The sequence below is a fragment of the Phragmites australis genome, chromosome 16 (assembly GCF_958298935.1).
Source record: "Phragmites australis chromosome 16, lpPhrAust1.1, whole genome shotgun sequence".
NCBI classification, from domain to species: domain Eukaryota; kingdom Viridiplantae; phylum Streptophyta; class Magnoliopsida; order Poales; family Poaceae; genus Phragmites; species Phragmites australis.
Window position 1 is genome coordinate 15877567 of NC_084936.1, and position 16999 is coordinate 15894565.

Here is a 16999-nt window from a genome sequence, read left to right on the forward strand (position 1 = left end):
TAAATATGCACCTACATGCCTCATATGTACTTTAAAGTATTGTTGTGTTTAATTTCTCTTCTCTTTGTGCACCTAGGTGCTTCATTTAAATTTTGAAGTGAATGTATTATTTAAACTTGTTCTTGTCTTTAAATTTTGACGCTAAGCGAATGTAAGTAACAGGTTAGGAATAATATATCATAAAACCTTGGTATGAAACACAAGCTAGCTCAGTTGGTAAGGTTGGGTCATTGGCATGAGGTCCTGAGTTAGAATCATCGGAGACAAGCTTGCCATATTGCAGCTTTACATGAATCCACTCCCTGGCCCAATCCCAGAAGAACTCGGCAGCTGCAACCACCTCATCTGGCTTGAGCTAAATAGCAACTACTTCACTGGCGCAATACCAATGCAGTTAGCTGAGCAGGCGGGGCTCGTAATCTCCGCTATGAAAACAACTCGGGCCCCTCCGGCGTGTACTTGCCTCCCTGCAGTCGGGTTGACAGCGGAGGAGAAGATTTTGCTGATGGGCAAGTGCCTCTCGTCTCTCCAACTGGACTCAGCATAGGTCTAGCATTTGGTTTCATTGTTGGTATTGCTTCAGGGATCTTGCTTCCATTCTAGTATGATCACTATTCTTGTGCTCCAGGTCTGTGATAAAAGCGCGGCGGATGTCACTCCAATTACTATCAGGCCTAGCATTTGGGTTCAGCATAGGTATTGGTTCAGGGATGTCGCTCAAATTACAGAGTTCCTGCAGCTCAGTATGCCATCTCTGCGCAGCGACACAATTGGCCTTACAAGTTTGTTCAAATGGACTGTAACTAGGCATAATCACTACTCAACAACCAAAAATGCTCTAATTATTCAAGTTAGTCTAATCAAGTTTACCTGAGATCTATGTTTATGGTGACACCAATACAGTGACAACATCATGAATGCATTCCTGATCAAGCTAATCTTTCATTTAATTGTCGTTTCGTCTCATTAAATTTGTTATTGTCATCATCGAAACAAACCTGGAGGCAGGAGGAAACATTGTTGCAATAAGCAAGAAAGTTGGATTGTTTCTTTATTCCCCCAATACGAGCTGCTAACAAACCCAACCCCTACCTAGTGCTCTAGGAACATACACTTATTTCCATGCTGTTATTCCAAACACTCAAAAATCAGGGGAGCAGGAATGCTAAGCCAACTCGCATGACTAGTCATCCATCAACCTTCAAAACCTACGAGGGAGCGCCAAGGTAAGAAGCCAGCCGTAGTATGTCGCTGAAGACACCTCCAGCGGTCACTTCTGCACCAGCTCCCGGGCCTCGCACAATCAGCGGTTGCTCCTTGTATCTCGATGTGGTGAAGGCTATGATGTTGTCGGAACCAGATAGCTGCGCAAATGGGTGGTCCCTCTTGTATCGCCGCAACTCTACCTGCCCCTTCTTGTTGAGCACATCCACGACTCCAACATACCGCAAAACCTTAATGCATAAATGGTTCGGTAACTTATTAGAATTTGGTAACATATCTGGAGATTGTAATAACATGTACCAGAGTAAGTGACAAAGATCAGTCCGATATTTGCTGAAAGATTTGCACTGAGTGATCATATGTCAACGTTAATCCTTTATTTTGGCTGCTCAAATTGCAAATACTTTCAACCAAAAAAAATCCTACACCAACCTTCTGTACTCTTGGTTTAAGGTCACCCTAACCTTCTGTCAATCACTAACGAGCAGCCACCCTGAGTGGTTTAAGGTGTAGCGCTATGCAAGTGGAAACCAAGTATCCAAGATGGACAAGTTTTTTCCTAGTTCCTACTCTTGACCTTTTCATAAAAGAAATGAGAGAGACAACTCACTTCTGCAGCTTCGTCAGCATCTTTCCGCTCTCTTGCCCAGTCCTGGTCAAAGGACGGTAGCTTTTGCATGTATTCATCGGCTGATGTACATGACTGCATTAAAAATTCCAATTAGAAAAAGTATTAATAACAAAACATAGATGTTACTTGTCAAGAAGGGCCAAAACTTACTCTCAGTGCCTCCGGCACAAGACTCCTTACAGGAATATCAGAAAGCTCAAGCCTCAAACCAGATTCCCTCGCAAGAATTATGACCTGCCCACAGTATGAGTAATTGCAATAAATAATAAGAAGTTGAATAAAGAAACAATGAACCTCATTCTCAACACAAGTTATTTATTAGCATTGATCGTTTAAAAAAATTAATGATCAACAACTTGAAAAGGATACAAGAGAAAGGAGGTACAATTGAGAAGCACATTGTAGATTGTAGACATATAAAAAATGTTTTGGAAAACCTAAAAAAACCATGTGGTATTATCTAGAGTGATACATCATTAGCTTCAAGAGGTAATGATAATGCAATCGCTTCCCTAAAAGATGAACATAAAAGCTCAAGTGGGAGATTTATTTTGGGCTAGTGAAAAGCATGATATGATTAAATTCCCCGATTATAGGAATTGGAGTATAGGAAAACATATGAAGATAAAAACAGGATCCTGGTGGAGAAATGTGGAGCCTAGATGAGGGTTTAGGTTGTCTGTATATCAGAACAAAGTCTAAATCAGAAAAAGGTAGTTCACCCCTTTCTTCCATCCCAAAACTTCTAAAGTATAATATTATTCTAATAAAAATGAGACTCGAAACCGTAAGGAGCCAGATTAAGCACATTGTTGGGTATCCAACATAACAAGTGCAAATTTTACGGTCTACAAACTTAGAAAGAAAATAATCAATACCTTTCTGGCAACATCAGTACCAGATAGATCATCTCTTGGATCGGGCTCAGTGTATCCAGCTGATTTTGCTTCAGCGACAACATCACTGAAGGTCCTTGCTCCTTCAAAGTTGTTAAAAATATAACTCAACGTTCCACTGCAATTTAGTTGAACATGTTAATGGCAATAACATACTGAAGAACTGAACTGAAATGTATGGTACGTGCAGCCTGTACAGATTCAACAGCAACTGAACAAACAGTAAACAAAATATGTTATCAGGAAAAATCACTGTGAATCCATTAAAAAAACCTGTGTGATCAAATTATTTCCCTGTGTTCATACTTCACTAAGGATCTGTTATATCATATAAAATATCGAAAGAGTATGCCACCATTTCATCTGAAGCCCACACTGACCTGAAAATCCCTTCAATACGCAATATCTTGTCACCTGTCTCTAGGAGACCCCGCAGAGTGCTAATGATAGGGAGGCCGGCACCAACAGTGGCTTCATAGAAGTAATGAGTATATGATGCACGTTGAAGAGTTCTAAGTTTCAGATACTGCATGACCGGGAAATACAATTGTTAGTCAATAAAGAAACCAACAGCATAGAATGTAGCAAACATAGTAGTTTCAACTGTACTAACATTGTGTATGAATTCTTACCAAATTCATGTTAAGTGGTGCTTAGTGGCGGGTGCGTCATGGAGGCCAAAGGTGGGTAACTAAGTGCTTTTTCACATTCATTACACAGTATCATGTTTCCTAGAGGCTAAATTACAGTTTTTGCCTTTTTCGTATATTTATTCTAATGTATTTGGAAACTCCTATCAATTTGAGCAATCCAGTGAACTAGTGGCAATAGTTCTCTCTATACATTGAAAGTCTTGCCACCAGTTGAGTGAGTTTTATTTCAGATATACGGTTCTGCAACTAGGAAATCGGTACCAAAAATAAAGGTTAACTTTGCACAAGATCATAGCTTAGTCAGTGTTACTTTTTTTTTTTTTTTTAAAAGTGCTACTTTCTACAATGAACCCTTCAGAACTTGCTTCACTAACAGTTGTAATCAATATGTCTATGATTCTAATTGTTAACTGGCCATTGGTTGGCCCTCACTTATGTTTCCATCTAGCACCGCTACTGGTGATGCCAGTCTAATTGGTAATCTGTTTAATGTTCTGATAGCCTGTAATCATTTAATGGCCAAACCAAACGACTATCAACCAAATACAGAACAGAGGGGCACATTTTCATTTAAAAAAAAAAAGATATGTATATAGCCAACAAAATAATTACCCTGTCAAGTGGCCCTGAATTTGCTTTCTTGTTTGGAGTGATGACATGGATTCCTTTCTTTAGCCAATCATAATAGTGAGATGCAACACTTGTGTCTGCTGTACAATCCACCAAAACTCTGTTAGGGAAGAAGTGATTCTCAGATATGTGATGAACAAACTTGTCAAGATTGGCTGGTTCTGCTTCAATTTGTAGCTTCTCTTTCCACTGGGTCAAATCTATTCCTCTACAGAAAGAACATACATAAGAATCGAGAAAATATCATACATCAGAATCATTAACAAAACAAACAGCGTTGAACGGGATTGTTTGGCAAGCCAAGGCAACCAAACATAGCAAGTGCGTATGCTATTGTCATCAATAAAAATTTGGCAACTGTACAATTTAACAGAAAAGTTCATGCATATACTGCCCCTCTCAGTAGATCTTTATAGATGAATTCTCATAAGACAAGAATAATCACCAACTTAATAAATCTATTCAGTTCAGATAAAAGTAGAGCTGCAAATGTAAAATGACAAGAAAAGGAAAACAGCACTTAATATACTTACATATCACTCAAAAGCATTGTCCTTGAACCAGTTATTCCCATGACACGCAATTCAATATTCATATTTTCCTTGAGAACAGCAGCCTGCAGAATAGTTTAGACAAAGTGTAATGAGGAAACGGCACATGATATACTGCTTTTGCACGAAAGATAAAGAAATTGACCTAACGAAACCTTTTTAATGATTCACTGCAAATCTAGTATACTAGTGAAAAACTGAAAATGAAGTTTAAGAAACATTGTACACCGTGTAAGTAAATTAAACTAGGTGGAAACACAGCAGTTGTAAGTGGCGTCACCTCTGACAGCAAAAATATGGAACTATAACTAGAAGTTACACCGCATGATGAGTGCGACAGAAATCAGGCACTATTGCTCATCGTGTAGTATGCAGAGTGTCTTCATGCCATACCATTCCCCAACCCCAGATCTTGCAATGGAAGTGACCGTTCAGTGACACCACTAAGACAATGATGGCCCACAGCAGGGGCAATGGTGCATAGTGGAGACGAGCAGTATGAGTGGACACAAGGAAGACATGGAGGAGGTGAATGGTGCTTTTAATAGTGACTAGTTTTTCAATAGTAGGTACATGATGACTAGCTTCTCCCAAATTCTAAAGTTTAAACATTCAAAAACATGGAGCATACAACATAACACCAGATAATTATTGACATAAACCTAAACAGTGACATAAATGTCAAGATAATAGTGCTACAAATGCCAAATTTTTACATTCTTTAACAATGCACTTTTTTCATGCAATATGGAAACACAAGGCTATATTTGATTTTATATACCTGATCCTTCAGCTGGTTAAGCAGTGTGCGACCAATCAACCCAGGACCTATAATTCCAACAGCCAATGTGGTTTTGGAGAGGAAGAACCTTGAGTGGGCAGCTCTCAGAGCCCGTACACAGTCTTCTTGCTTCAATACAACAGTAATGTTGTACTCACTGCAACCTTGAGCTATGGCTCTTACATTAATATTTGCCTGGATCCATTATTCTAGGGTGTATTAACACCTGATCCCATTAAAAATACCTCAGGTACCAAATTTAGAATGTAGAATACCTTAGCAAGGGCATCAAAAAGGGTCGCACTGACTCCAGGTGTACTTGCCATCCTCAATCCAACAGCAGCAAGGATGCTACAATTATGAATGACTTCAACCTGTGAAATAGAAACTAAGCAAATCAAGATTGAATTCGCATCTGGAGACGCTATACCACACTAAATAACTACAGCATGAACCAAAAGGAAAAAACAAGCACGGAACTACTGTCTAGTAAACTATGGTCAGCCTGGACTCTATTAGCACAGTTATGTTCATTATGACCATATTAGAACCTTCTGCGGGTCTTTTGCAGTGTATAGCTTTCCTGTTTATCAAAAATGTTACTTCTAGCATGGCCTCAATTCTTTATAGTATAGAAGTTTCCATGAAGACTCTCAATACAGCTGACACCATCAGACTAATCTATCTCTAACAAATATAACCAGTAAACTACTACAAATATGAATTTGCATGCTTTCCCGACAGTCAGGCTATCTATTAAGACACCTTTTTCACATGATTTATGATCCACGATTGACATTTTAAACATTAGAAATGGCACCAACATACTAAAATTTGGAATTTAAGCAGAATTTATTTAGGCTAGTGCAGTTCATGCATGTTGATCTAAAGGATCTCTAATTTTTCTCAAGGTAAATATTATTCTAAAGATCCGCAACAAAATAACCAACAAGATACAAATATACCTTAGTGCAACAACACAGAGAAACAATCATCAAGATTAATGAATATACCTTAGATAGCCTCCCTGCTGCCAATGCTTCACGGAACCTAACATGCAAGGCTGCAGATACTGATGCAACTTCCTTTTCAGGAACAGCAAAGCATACAGAGTGTTCACTGCTAGCCTGAAGATATGTTGCAGTCAGGAAGAAGCTTCATAGTAGGAAGATAAAGATGACAACACAACATATACCTGAGATATCATGATAACATTTGCTCCAACATCCTTCACAGCACCAAATATGGCACTTGCCGTGCCTGGGACACCAGCCATTCCCGTCCTGAACAAAGGATTAAAGTAGTGTTCAGGAAATATAAGTAACTAAAAATTATAAACATTTCGAGCAACTGGATGTGCTACGTGATCCTTCTGTTATCCTATGCTAACCTTGCGAGGTCTGCACATAACAGCATGATAAGTTGAAATTCACGTTGAGATGATATTAGATAGTTAATTGTATTTTTGTGAGTAGAAAAGGGCACAAAAAGTTCTTCTGGAAGTTAGTAAAGATCATCACAGACAGCATACTGAAAGAGTTATGGTCTACATTTATCACAGACTTACCCTTCAACATTAACAAGAGCCAATTTATCTATAGTTGCAAATGCTTTGACACAAGCCTCCAGATCACAATTTTCATTCGCAGGCTGCTGGCAGATCATGGTTCCAGGGGCAGAAATATTGAATATATTCCTTATAACAATGGGGATATTGTATTTCATCACAGGTATAATGGTACGTGGATGCAAGACATTTGCCCCAAAATACGACTGCACACAAAAGAAAAAAATTAGTCAGGGCAATTTACAAGATACTGAAAAGGATACTGTAGCACCGTACATAATAGTTATTTGTGCACAAAAGCCTCTCATGAAAGCCTGAGCAGTGAGCAAACAGAAAACCAAGCTCCATGGCAGCCTTTAAGCTGATGAAGCATTGTTAAGTGAGGAAAAAACCTAGCTTACACTAGACACTTCTCTCATGTATATTGGCTCCTTAAATTATCAATCATATAATTGCAAAACCGTGATATCAATGGAAGAAACCCAGAAAGTATAGAAATTACCATTTCCCATGCCTCCTGATACGATAATGTGCTTAAGATCACAGCCTCACTAACTGCATTAATCAGATGCTATCATCAGATATATAGTAAAAATGGCGCTGTTATAACAATGAAGCCTGCAGATTTGTTATTCCATTAATTACTAATATACAACAAGGCATCGTTCTGATTTGGTAGCCGCATTAAGCATGTGAAAAGCTAAGCTCAACAACATTCTTTACACTATGTTTCTCTTGTCGAGTGCTAAACTCCCAACTTAGTTCCTGCACTTATTTTTTATTTTCTACAAGAATACTAGCTCATAGTGGAGGCATAAACCTTTGCATGTGTTCAACATGTCATGTATGCATATCATATATGTTACTCCCTCTGATTGCAAATGTAGGTCATTTTAGCCTCCTCAACTATTCTCTAAATATAAGTCATTCTCAAACTTCTATGCACTTTTTTCTTTTTTTTCCCTTCTTGCCCTTGTTTAATAAATGCTATCACTCTCACAAATAAATGAGTTATCTTTTCCAATGCAGAATAAATAAGGGGCAACAAGGTCATTGGATCTACTTTCTTAATCCTTGTGCATAAGTATAAAACGACCAACATTTGCAATCGGAGGGAGTATCATTTGATATGACAAGCTAAAAATTACTAATCATTTCAAGTTAAAAAAATAAAGAAGTCAATCAAGATAGGATTACCTTTTCTGGGATCTGCACTAAATACCCCATCAACATCAGTCCAGATGGTCACCTGACGAGCCTTAACAAGGGAACCAATTATGGCTGCAGAAAAATCACTTCCATCTCTTTTCAAGGTTGTCGGGATGTTATCAGGTGTACTTGCAATGAACCCAGTAGCAATTATTGTCTCAGCTGGACGTCGAGCAAACCATTTTTCAAGTCGTTTTTCAGATTCCAAATAGTCAGGATCTACCTGGTTGGATCCTGTAGGGTTTACAACTAGAACTTCTCTTGTATCCATCCAACTGCAAGGTGTTCCAGACTGCACATGGTAAGATATTTCGGCATAAGTCACTGTTTTAGATGCAAAAACTTATCAAATACATTGTAGAAGCAAAGTTATATTTTGTGTGTGAAATTTATACAGTTCTACTACCACGTTGTTTGTAATTATGGAACAAGAAAGCAATAGCCATGAAGCAATTGCTCAACACATTCCACTTTTAGGATCCAATGTTGTCAGTTGCGTATAGTGTAAGTGACTTTGCATGAATTTAGTACTAAAAATCACAAACAGATGAAAGCACCTGAAAGTACATACTTTCTGGTGATGCATTTATAAGCCTTTGTTCGAGTCAGAGGCAGAGTTTGGTTGAAAATTCAGAGGGACCTAATCTAAGAACATATGCTTAGTTAATTGGTCGTATCGCAGCATTTAAGTGGACTAAGTAAGCACTTCTTTAACAATAATGTTCTAGATAAGCTTAAATAAGCCTCTATGAGCCTGTGACAAATATTTTATATTTCAAATTTTCATGCACAATAATGCCCAGAAAAGGGTATAAAACATTAATATCCCAAGAGGAAAGTTGCATACTACTAAAGTCAGCTGTGAATGTGATTTAGGTGGTCCTTCACAGTACAAATGAAGTTACAACAGGTAACAGTTATTGAGACATCTGCTAGTTTAAGGAGGTTATATAGGCATAATGTTCTACAGAGAGAATAGTAATTTAGTGACATGTAGTTTCTCCAGCTTATTTTTCTCCAAAGTTTCAATTTGTACCTTCTTTATAGCATATGACAACATTTGAGCAGACCATAGCTCTCCATGCCCAACAACAAAATCAGAGAAAGACTCCGTTACATGCCCAGCTGCAAAAAAAGAAAGAAATGTACCATATCTCAGCAAATGAAGCTATCACTATTATCAAACGTTATCCTTAACAGAAGCTAAGAGTAGTAATTAGGTAATCAATTTGCATTTAGCACAACAGTACTATGCATCAATTATCCATAAGTGAAAAGAAGATCAAAGAGACCTTTATTTGTAAAGCAGGGCATATCACATAAAAGAAAATAGGAACTTGAAGGACATTGATGTAATAGCTTGAACCTATATATATGGCACGAAGCATTGCTTTTAGGTTACTGATGTCTGCGTGTAACTGGGACAAGAATCTTGCAAGGTCCTCTCCTTCCAGCAAGTCCTTTGCTGTTGCCATATGCTTTTCAAAAACTTCATCTAATGCATTAATGTAAGAATCATCCCTCGACTGAGCCTTGTTTACAAGATTGTACATCATGTCGGTGACTTTAGACATTGCGGATACAACTACCAGTTTCCTTTCAGAAGGATCACAAAGGACTATGTCAGCAACATTCTGAATTCTCTGAGAGGTCCCCATGCATGTCCCGCCAAACTTATGCACCGACCACATGTCACCTTTTGGAAGGTCAGCAGTAGCTTCAGCTTGCTCAACTGACACAGCTGAGAAGAAATAACATAATATAGATGCATATAAAGTCAGGAATAAACAAAGACACAAAAAAGTTTTGTGAAAAGATGTTAAATTAATGGCTACAGGCTAGCAACACCAATAACCTAACAGTACATGAATCGAAACCTGGGATGCAATACAATTATATAAAACTAAATAGTTTAGCACGTTTATATAAAAAACAATGGAAGGCAACCCTGTAATAGTCTAGTCAAAAGAAACTTGTAACATCCTAATAATATCTATAATGACGCAGGTAGACGGTTTCATTAAAAGGAATTTGACTGCATTGCAAGAAGTGAACAACTTGAATTGTAATATGTTATTGATATGTGACTCTGAGCAAGAATATCTTAATGCCGTGTTTGTGTTTCCAGATGGTTGCTCTGCTCAGTTTGGTTAGTCTTCTGTAATGTGATAGTTAGAAAGCTTGTAACCCCAGCTTATCTTCTATTTCTCCAACTGTATCTAACATGTTTGCTTTCAATACAGGGGGAAGTGGTCCTTTTGTCACAGAAATCTTAAACTAAAAGGATTGCCCAACAAATGGTAGTGCTAATTGCTAACATCTACATTTCCTGAAGGTGGACAAGTCAAAACAGTGGCCAAGCAAGACAAGAGGTAATACTACCAGCAGCTGGCGTTAACAAATTCCTTGAGACACCTCTGTGCAACATTCCTGAAAGGTGGCTGATCCTGAAAAGAATAACAGTAGAAAAGGGAACATTATTAAAATTTGGCAAATCCTAACGGCTACCAAACAAAACATCAAGCTGGAAATAACACCACCCCAACCTTAGAGAGCTCCCGATGGAGCGGTCTTGAGTTTTCTCGCATCGCCAACAACGCTGAGAAATCCAATCCCTGTCCAATTACCAATCAGAAACACATTTTTTAACAATATCTAGGTGGAGAAAGAATAATAAAAAAATTAACAACTTCAGCATCTCAAGCGGGAAAAAAAAAAGGTGACAAATGGGAACTGGCGCCTTGCGCGATAGACGAGCGAGCTGTACAGTCTCAACACGCAGAAATCCACAAGGGGGATTTATCCGAGGACATGAGAGACGAAAATGGAGAGGGATTGAACCGGGGACTCCGGCAGCGTGGAGATTCGAGGAAACCGGTGAGATACTGCGTAGTGGAGACGCCAGAGGGAGGGGAGGGGACGGGTAGGAGCGAGGAGGAGAGGAACGACCTGTTGGAGGCGGCGGGTTGATGGCGGCGGCGGCGAAGGCGGGCGGCGAAGGCGGCGCCCGGGTGGGGGCTTGTGACGGCGATGCTACTCATGGCAACGAAGCGAGCATATAGTGGCATTAGAGGAGACTTGTGAGCCTAGCAGGCCTGAAAACCCTGCTTAACCCTACCCATTTTCTGCTCTGGTCCCTCTACTTTTCCGTTTTCACTTTTATTAGACTGTTCTGCCAAAAAAAAAGTAATTTGGCACTTTGGACCATATAACTTGTATGATTTGGCAGTTCTGCACGATGTAGGTTATCTACACATACGTGTCCATAGACCCATTGATTATGCAAAAACATGTATAATTTGCGTTGTGCTAAACATATATAATTTGCAAAAAAAATGTACATAAGTATTTTTCATATGTGCATCAAAAAAAGAGATAATACTTCTTTGAACAAAAGATAAGCATTATCTCTTTCTTTTATACAATGTACATGTGAACATATTTTTATACATTTATTTGCAGAAGACATACTGGTATAAATGTATGATGTTTTGACATTTTCTTTGAATTGTGCCAATACAAGGATGAAAAATGGTTGTGTCTACACCTACATTTAAATTCCTGTTTCCGCACTTTTGCACTACTCTTTAATATTTACCATACAAAGAGGGAAGATATTTATGTTTCCGCACTTTTGCACTACTCTTTAATATTCTCAGTATTGTAAGGTTAGAACGACAATTATCTTATATTCAGTATTTACAAGTTTCTAGAGGGAAGATATTTATGTTAAATAAATAGAGGATGGGGACTTGCTATGTGGCGAGCTAACAACTAAACTAGACCATAAAAAATATGGTTGTCTATTACACATTATAAAGTCAAGAATAACCCATTACATAATGCATATAAATTTAGTCATGTTTGGGTCCATGAATTAAAATTGATTCCAGTGATTCCAATCCATGTTAAAAAGGGAATTGCATTGTCTAAAATTTGATTCAAGCCGAATTTTTATTTGCATGTATAACAATCCTTACTAGAAATCAAATTGAAAATTATGTTTAGATTTAAATATGGAGTCAAATTAGGCTTCTATCATTATATTTGTGTGTGCGCACTTTTATGAACATGAGTAACATCAAGCGGATTAGAAGAGTCCACACTAGCAATTTTAATGGCAAAGAGCATCCATACCTTGAACATCATCTCAAGTACTAGTTTGTGGAAAAGCTTACATTAGCAAACAAGTAGGCATTCATACCTAGAATTTAAAATCTCAAAGTAAAACAATAGCAGAGGATGGAGCTGTGCCATCAGAGGCATGACAGGGGAGGTGTTGTTAGATCGGTGACTGAGTTCTAAACTCTACGAACTATCTCAAATATATTTCTCTTTGGTTTGGAGAGACTCGTAAATTGTCACACCCGATTTTAATGGACAAAATCAAGTACAGCTTATGTGTACCCAGAAAGTTTAACACATATAAAAACATCATAGATGAAGTAACAAAAGTAATACTTTAAGTTACAATTGTTTAACTTTTACACAAAAATTTCATCTAAACAACTCTACTAACCAAACTATAGCTTCTAAACGACAGCAGTGGAACGAAAGCATCGGCGACCACAGCAACTCCACAGGCACCGACTGGGGAACACACTCCTAGTACTCCGGGTCATCATCTTGAAAGTCTTGAAAGTCTTCCACTAAGCCACATATATATTGGGGGAGATAGTAAAGGTGAGAACATGGAGTACCCAGCAAGTGGGGGAAAGAAAATAATGATATGCAGGCTTACAACAAAAGTAGCCTAACACATGGTATAGTTGCATAAATATGAGTAAAGAAAACAGTAATATAATTGAAAAGCTTTAAGAAGTTATTAAGTGATTATGCCCATATGACCCAAACCATTATTATCCGAGAACAATCACCTTGCAAACCATAACCAACTAACCAACACCAAACCATACGTCCATACCCATAACCAACTAATCATGTGAGGATCCAAGTCTTCCATAACCGCGGGCACTGCTGTTATAATAGTTTTATAATCTGCAGAGGTTGTCCAACTTTTAGCAACGAGTCATGACATCCATGTTGCCATATTTGCAAGACATTTAAAACACGCCAATGATGTGCCGTCGGGAGATCACTATGAAGCATGGTCCATCAATTAGGTCCTGGTACCCCAACTAATATGAGCCAGGTGTCTAACTGATATGCTAAGCCTTACCCATATCGGTCTCGTGTTTCAACGGTATTTCTTGGGTTGTCGCTCCACGAACCGATCCTTAATCAGGTTACACGTGTTTTCACTTGTTTACACTTGGGCAAAGACTATCCAACCGAGTAATAACCATCAAATGTTAAAGGACATACAGAACCTATACAAATGTTAACAGACATCCAGAACCGTAGCAAATGTTAAACGACATCCAGAACCTATCATTATGCTTAAAACATATCCACAAGCCCACCAATATTAACAAAACCATCTCTTTGCCTAAGTCCTATGTTCCATGTTGCTATGTCATGTTTATCATCATAGTTGCATATGTCCATTAATCAGTTATATGACTGTCGGTGACACAGGAACCGGGGGTCCCCGAGTCCCGAGGCCAGAACAGCAGAGTGCCACGTGGCGTCCTCCCTCGGGGGTTATCTCCCCGAGGTCCGAGAAGATCAAGTCCTGGGAGAGGGTGCTCGGGGCCACGAACGGTGGTCCCCGAGTGCCCGGGTTCCCCGATGACCCGAGAAGACTAAGTACTGGGAAGAGAGTGCTCGGGGCTATGAATAGTGGCCCCCGAGCACCCAAGTTCCCCGATGATGAGAAAAGCCAAGTTCCGGGAGAGAGTGCCCGGGGCCGCAAACAGTGGCCCCCGAGCACTCGGTTCCCCGAGGACCCGATCAGCCAGTTCCGGGAGAGAGTGCTCGTGACCGTGAACAGTGGTCCCCGAGCACTCGGTTCCCCGAGGACCCAAACAGTTAAACCCGGGAGAGAGTGCTCGGGGCTGTGAACAATGGCCCCTGAACACTCGGTTCCCCGAGGACCAAGAAAGGGCGTGTCCGGGAGAGAGTGCTCGGGGCTGTGAACAGTGGCCCTTAAGCACTCGGTTCCCCGAGGGCCTGAGAAGTCCTTCGCCGGTGGCCCCCACAGAGGCTCAGCGGTGAGATGTCAACTGGTGAGAGGCCCGATACTGCATTTAAAAGGGCGCGTGGCCTGTCATTTCCAACTGCTCCCCCCACGCTTGCTGTCAGTCCCTGCCACGGCCTGGCAGGGAGGCGTGGGGACATTTAATGCACGGGTCCCATCGCGCGTCATCCGACGCGCCTCGGGATAACGTCGTAAAGCCCGAGGCGCCCCGCCTGCCGCCCTGCTGTGTCAGGCTTCCTCTGACCGGGCGGGCACGCTGGGCTGCTCGGTGGCTGCCCGGTGGGCCCTCCCCGCGGCGCCCGTTGAAAAGCGGCATGATGACGAACAAGACCTGACGGGGGCGCATTTTCAACCCTCCCCGTCACCTCGCGCAGCAGCTCATGATGGTTGCTTTCCATTTATGGCACCTTGGAACTCGCGCCATCCTTCTTGGGCACGCTACCACCCCGGCGGGTATATAAGCTGCGTGGGCTCCCCAGAGAAAGTGAGGTGGTTAAGAGCAGGTCCAGTTCAGTACAAGTTGGGTTCAAGCTGAGCTGAGGACAAGTCTCGAAGAACGCAAGACCGAAGCTTAGATCAAGCGAAGGACAAGGAGCACGCAGCTCTAGACTTAGACAAATATTCTTGTAACCCAGCAGATACTCAGAGAGACATTCTGAGAGCATTTATAGCATACACACAGGAGTAGGGTGTTACGCTCAGTGCGGCCCGAACCTGTCTAAAAATCCCCTGAACATTTACTACTTCCTGCATCCGATCGTTCCATTCCACTCGCATCTCATTCACTCCCATTTATTTCACCTACGAAGCGGATTCAGAATCATCCCCCCCGTCGAATCTCAAAGGGGGTCCCTCCGTATCCCCGCTTGAGGAGTTCACCCTCCGACAATGACACTTACAATACCCCGATAGTATGGCTAAACAATTTTACCCAAAAGACACATATTAACTACCACTTAGGCTTCAAAGAATATAAATGAAGAACTAGGTAAACCCTAACATAGGTGACTACCCATCAAGTTGACAGACATCACATGCAATTTTATAAAACAAAAATATTTAAAAACATAGGTTCAAGATGATCAAAGACACTTGCCTTCTCTTTGTTGTTGCTCAGTGAACTCTAGCTCTTGATCTTGATGCTCCTCAAACTGACCTGGGGCGTTGACGTCTAATCACATAATTACCGATAAAGCATACATACAAAACACACTAAAAATGGAGCACAAAACGAAAAAACAACAATACAAAATCTGATTAGAAAGATAGACCTCTACAAAACAAATCTAACGGCGCAAGAATCGCTTAAATGGGAGCTACGATGAAAAAGTTATGATGGTTTTACTAAATGAGGGCTTTTTTGCAAAATTACCATGAATTTCGGAATTATTAGATTTATTTCTATACTAGAAAATCCTAATTATTGTGAAAATATGATGTCAGCACCTCTACCATTCGATGAACCGGCGCTATGGACCTGTGGATCGGACCTCTGACTATGGTCCATGTCCACAGCAGACCGATCATAACCCAAAGGGGTATGATCTAAACTCAGACCTTGGATCTAAATCCGACGGTGAGAGAGGGAGTAGGGAGGTTGGTGACCGACGACAAGAGCAGGGACGGCGGAGGTGTTTCAAGTGCGGTGGTGCACGGTCGGGATTTCACTGGAACGACGCTCCGACGGGCTGGGGACTCCAGCGAGCAGCGGTTCACGGAGAGGGGAGCACGAGGAACTCACCTAGGGCGTCGGTAAGGGTGGCGGAGCACCGGAGCGGCTGGCGACATGCGGTGATGGCTTCGGACGGTGGGGCTTCAATGAGAGGCTCTCCGCCGTTGGAAACTCATCAAGGAGTTAGGGAAAACTTGTGGTATGCTCCGGGGAGGATGCCTAGGCATCTATTTATAGGCGGGGGAGCTCGAGGAGACCGGGGCGAGTCCTAGTAGGGTTCGGCGGTGGTGGGCACAAAATGAGCTCGGTTTTTCTTGTTTAAACGCGATTCATTGGGGATAGGGCTGGTAAGAGATAGAGGGGATCCCGGGGATTTGACTGGGCAAGTTTCTAGAAGGTCTTTGGTTCGGGTTAGGCTTGGATTTGGATGGGATGCAGTGGCTTGCACGTGTTCGAGCTCAAGTCAGAATCCGACTAGAGGTAGGAGACGGACCCGACATGTGGGGTCCACATGTCGGTGGCTCGGGGTGAAAGTGGCACGGCGGAAGGCGCGTTTGGGAGGGACAGGCGGCAGGCGTGCGAGGCGTGGGTTGTGGCTTGGCCGGATAGGCTGAGCGGACGCTAGCTGGGCCGAGGCCCAAGCAGAGAGGAGGGGACAGATGGGGTAGGCCAGGAGGCGGCTAGGTCAAAGGGAGAAAAGGGCAGCTTGGGTAGAGTTTTTTGTTTTCCTTTTCTATTCTATGCTTCTCCAAATCAAACTAAGGCAAAAACAAACCAAGCAAATGAAACCAAACAAAAACCAAATAAACCTAGAATGCCTATTTCTGCATGAATGCATTCAAACAAAATATAACCTAAGTCAAAATTTGAATTTGGTTTTAGAAATTAGGTTTTATCCTATTCTATTTGTTTGGACCTTAATTAATTCTAGGAAAATTTTAAGAATTTGAGAAATTGAAAATCAGAGTGTTACAAACCTACCCTTTTGGAATGAATCTCGCCCTCGAAATTCGGACAGATCGGAGATAAGATAAGGAAACTTTGACTTTAAATCTTCTTCTCTTTCCCATGTTGGTTCATCCTCT

General features: G+C 41.0%; 1 protein-coding gene across 1 annotated transcript; it reads right to left on the reverse strand.

Annotated features, from left to right (window-relative positions):
* Positions 1–918: 918 nt before the first annotated feature.
* LOC133895353 (bifunctional aspartokinase/homoserine dehydrogenase 1, chloroplastic) lies at positions 919–11239 on the reverse strand. The gene is made up of 19 exons (XM_062335606.1): positions 11092–11239; positions 10689–10757; positions 10525–10589; positions 9509–9883; positions 9179–9267; positions 8131–8434; positions 7436–7488; positions 6934–7139; positions 6562–6649; positions 6380–6493; positions 5642–5740; positions 5367–5561; positions 4568–4650; positions 4017–4242; positions 3132–3277; positions 2734–2869; positions 2006–2089; positions 1835–1927; positions 919–1454 (listed from the first exon to the last, which is right to left on the reverse strand). The coding sequence occupies exons 1-19, from the start codon at positions 11208–11210 to the stop codon at positions 1209–1211; spliced, it is 2790 nt and encodes a 929-aa protein (XP_062191590.1). The 5' UTR covers positions 11211–11239; the 3' UTR covers positions 919–1208.
* Between the last annotated feature and the right edge of the window lie 5760 nt (positions 11240–16999).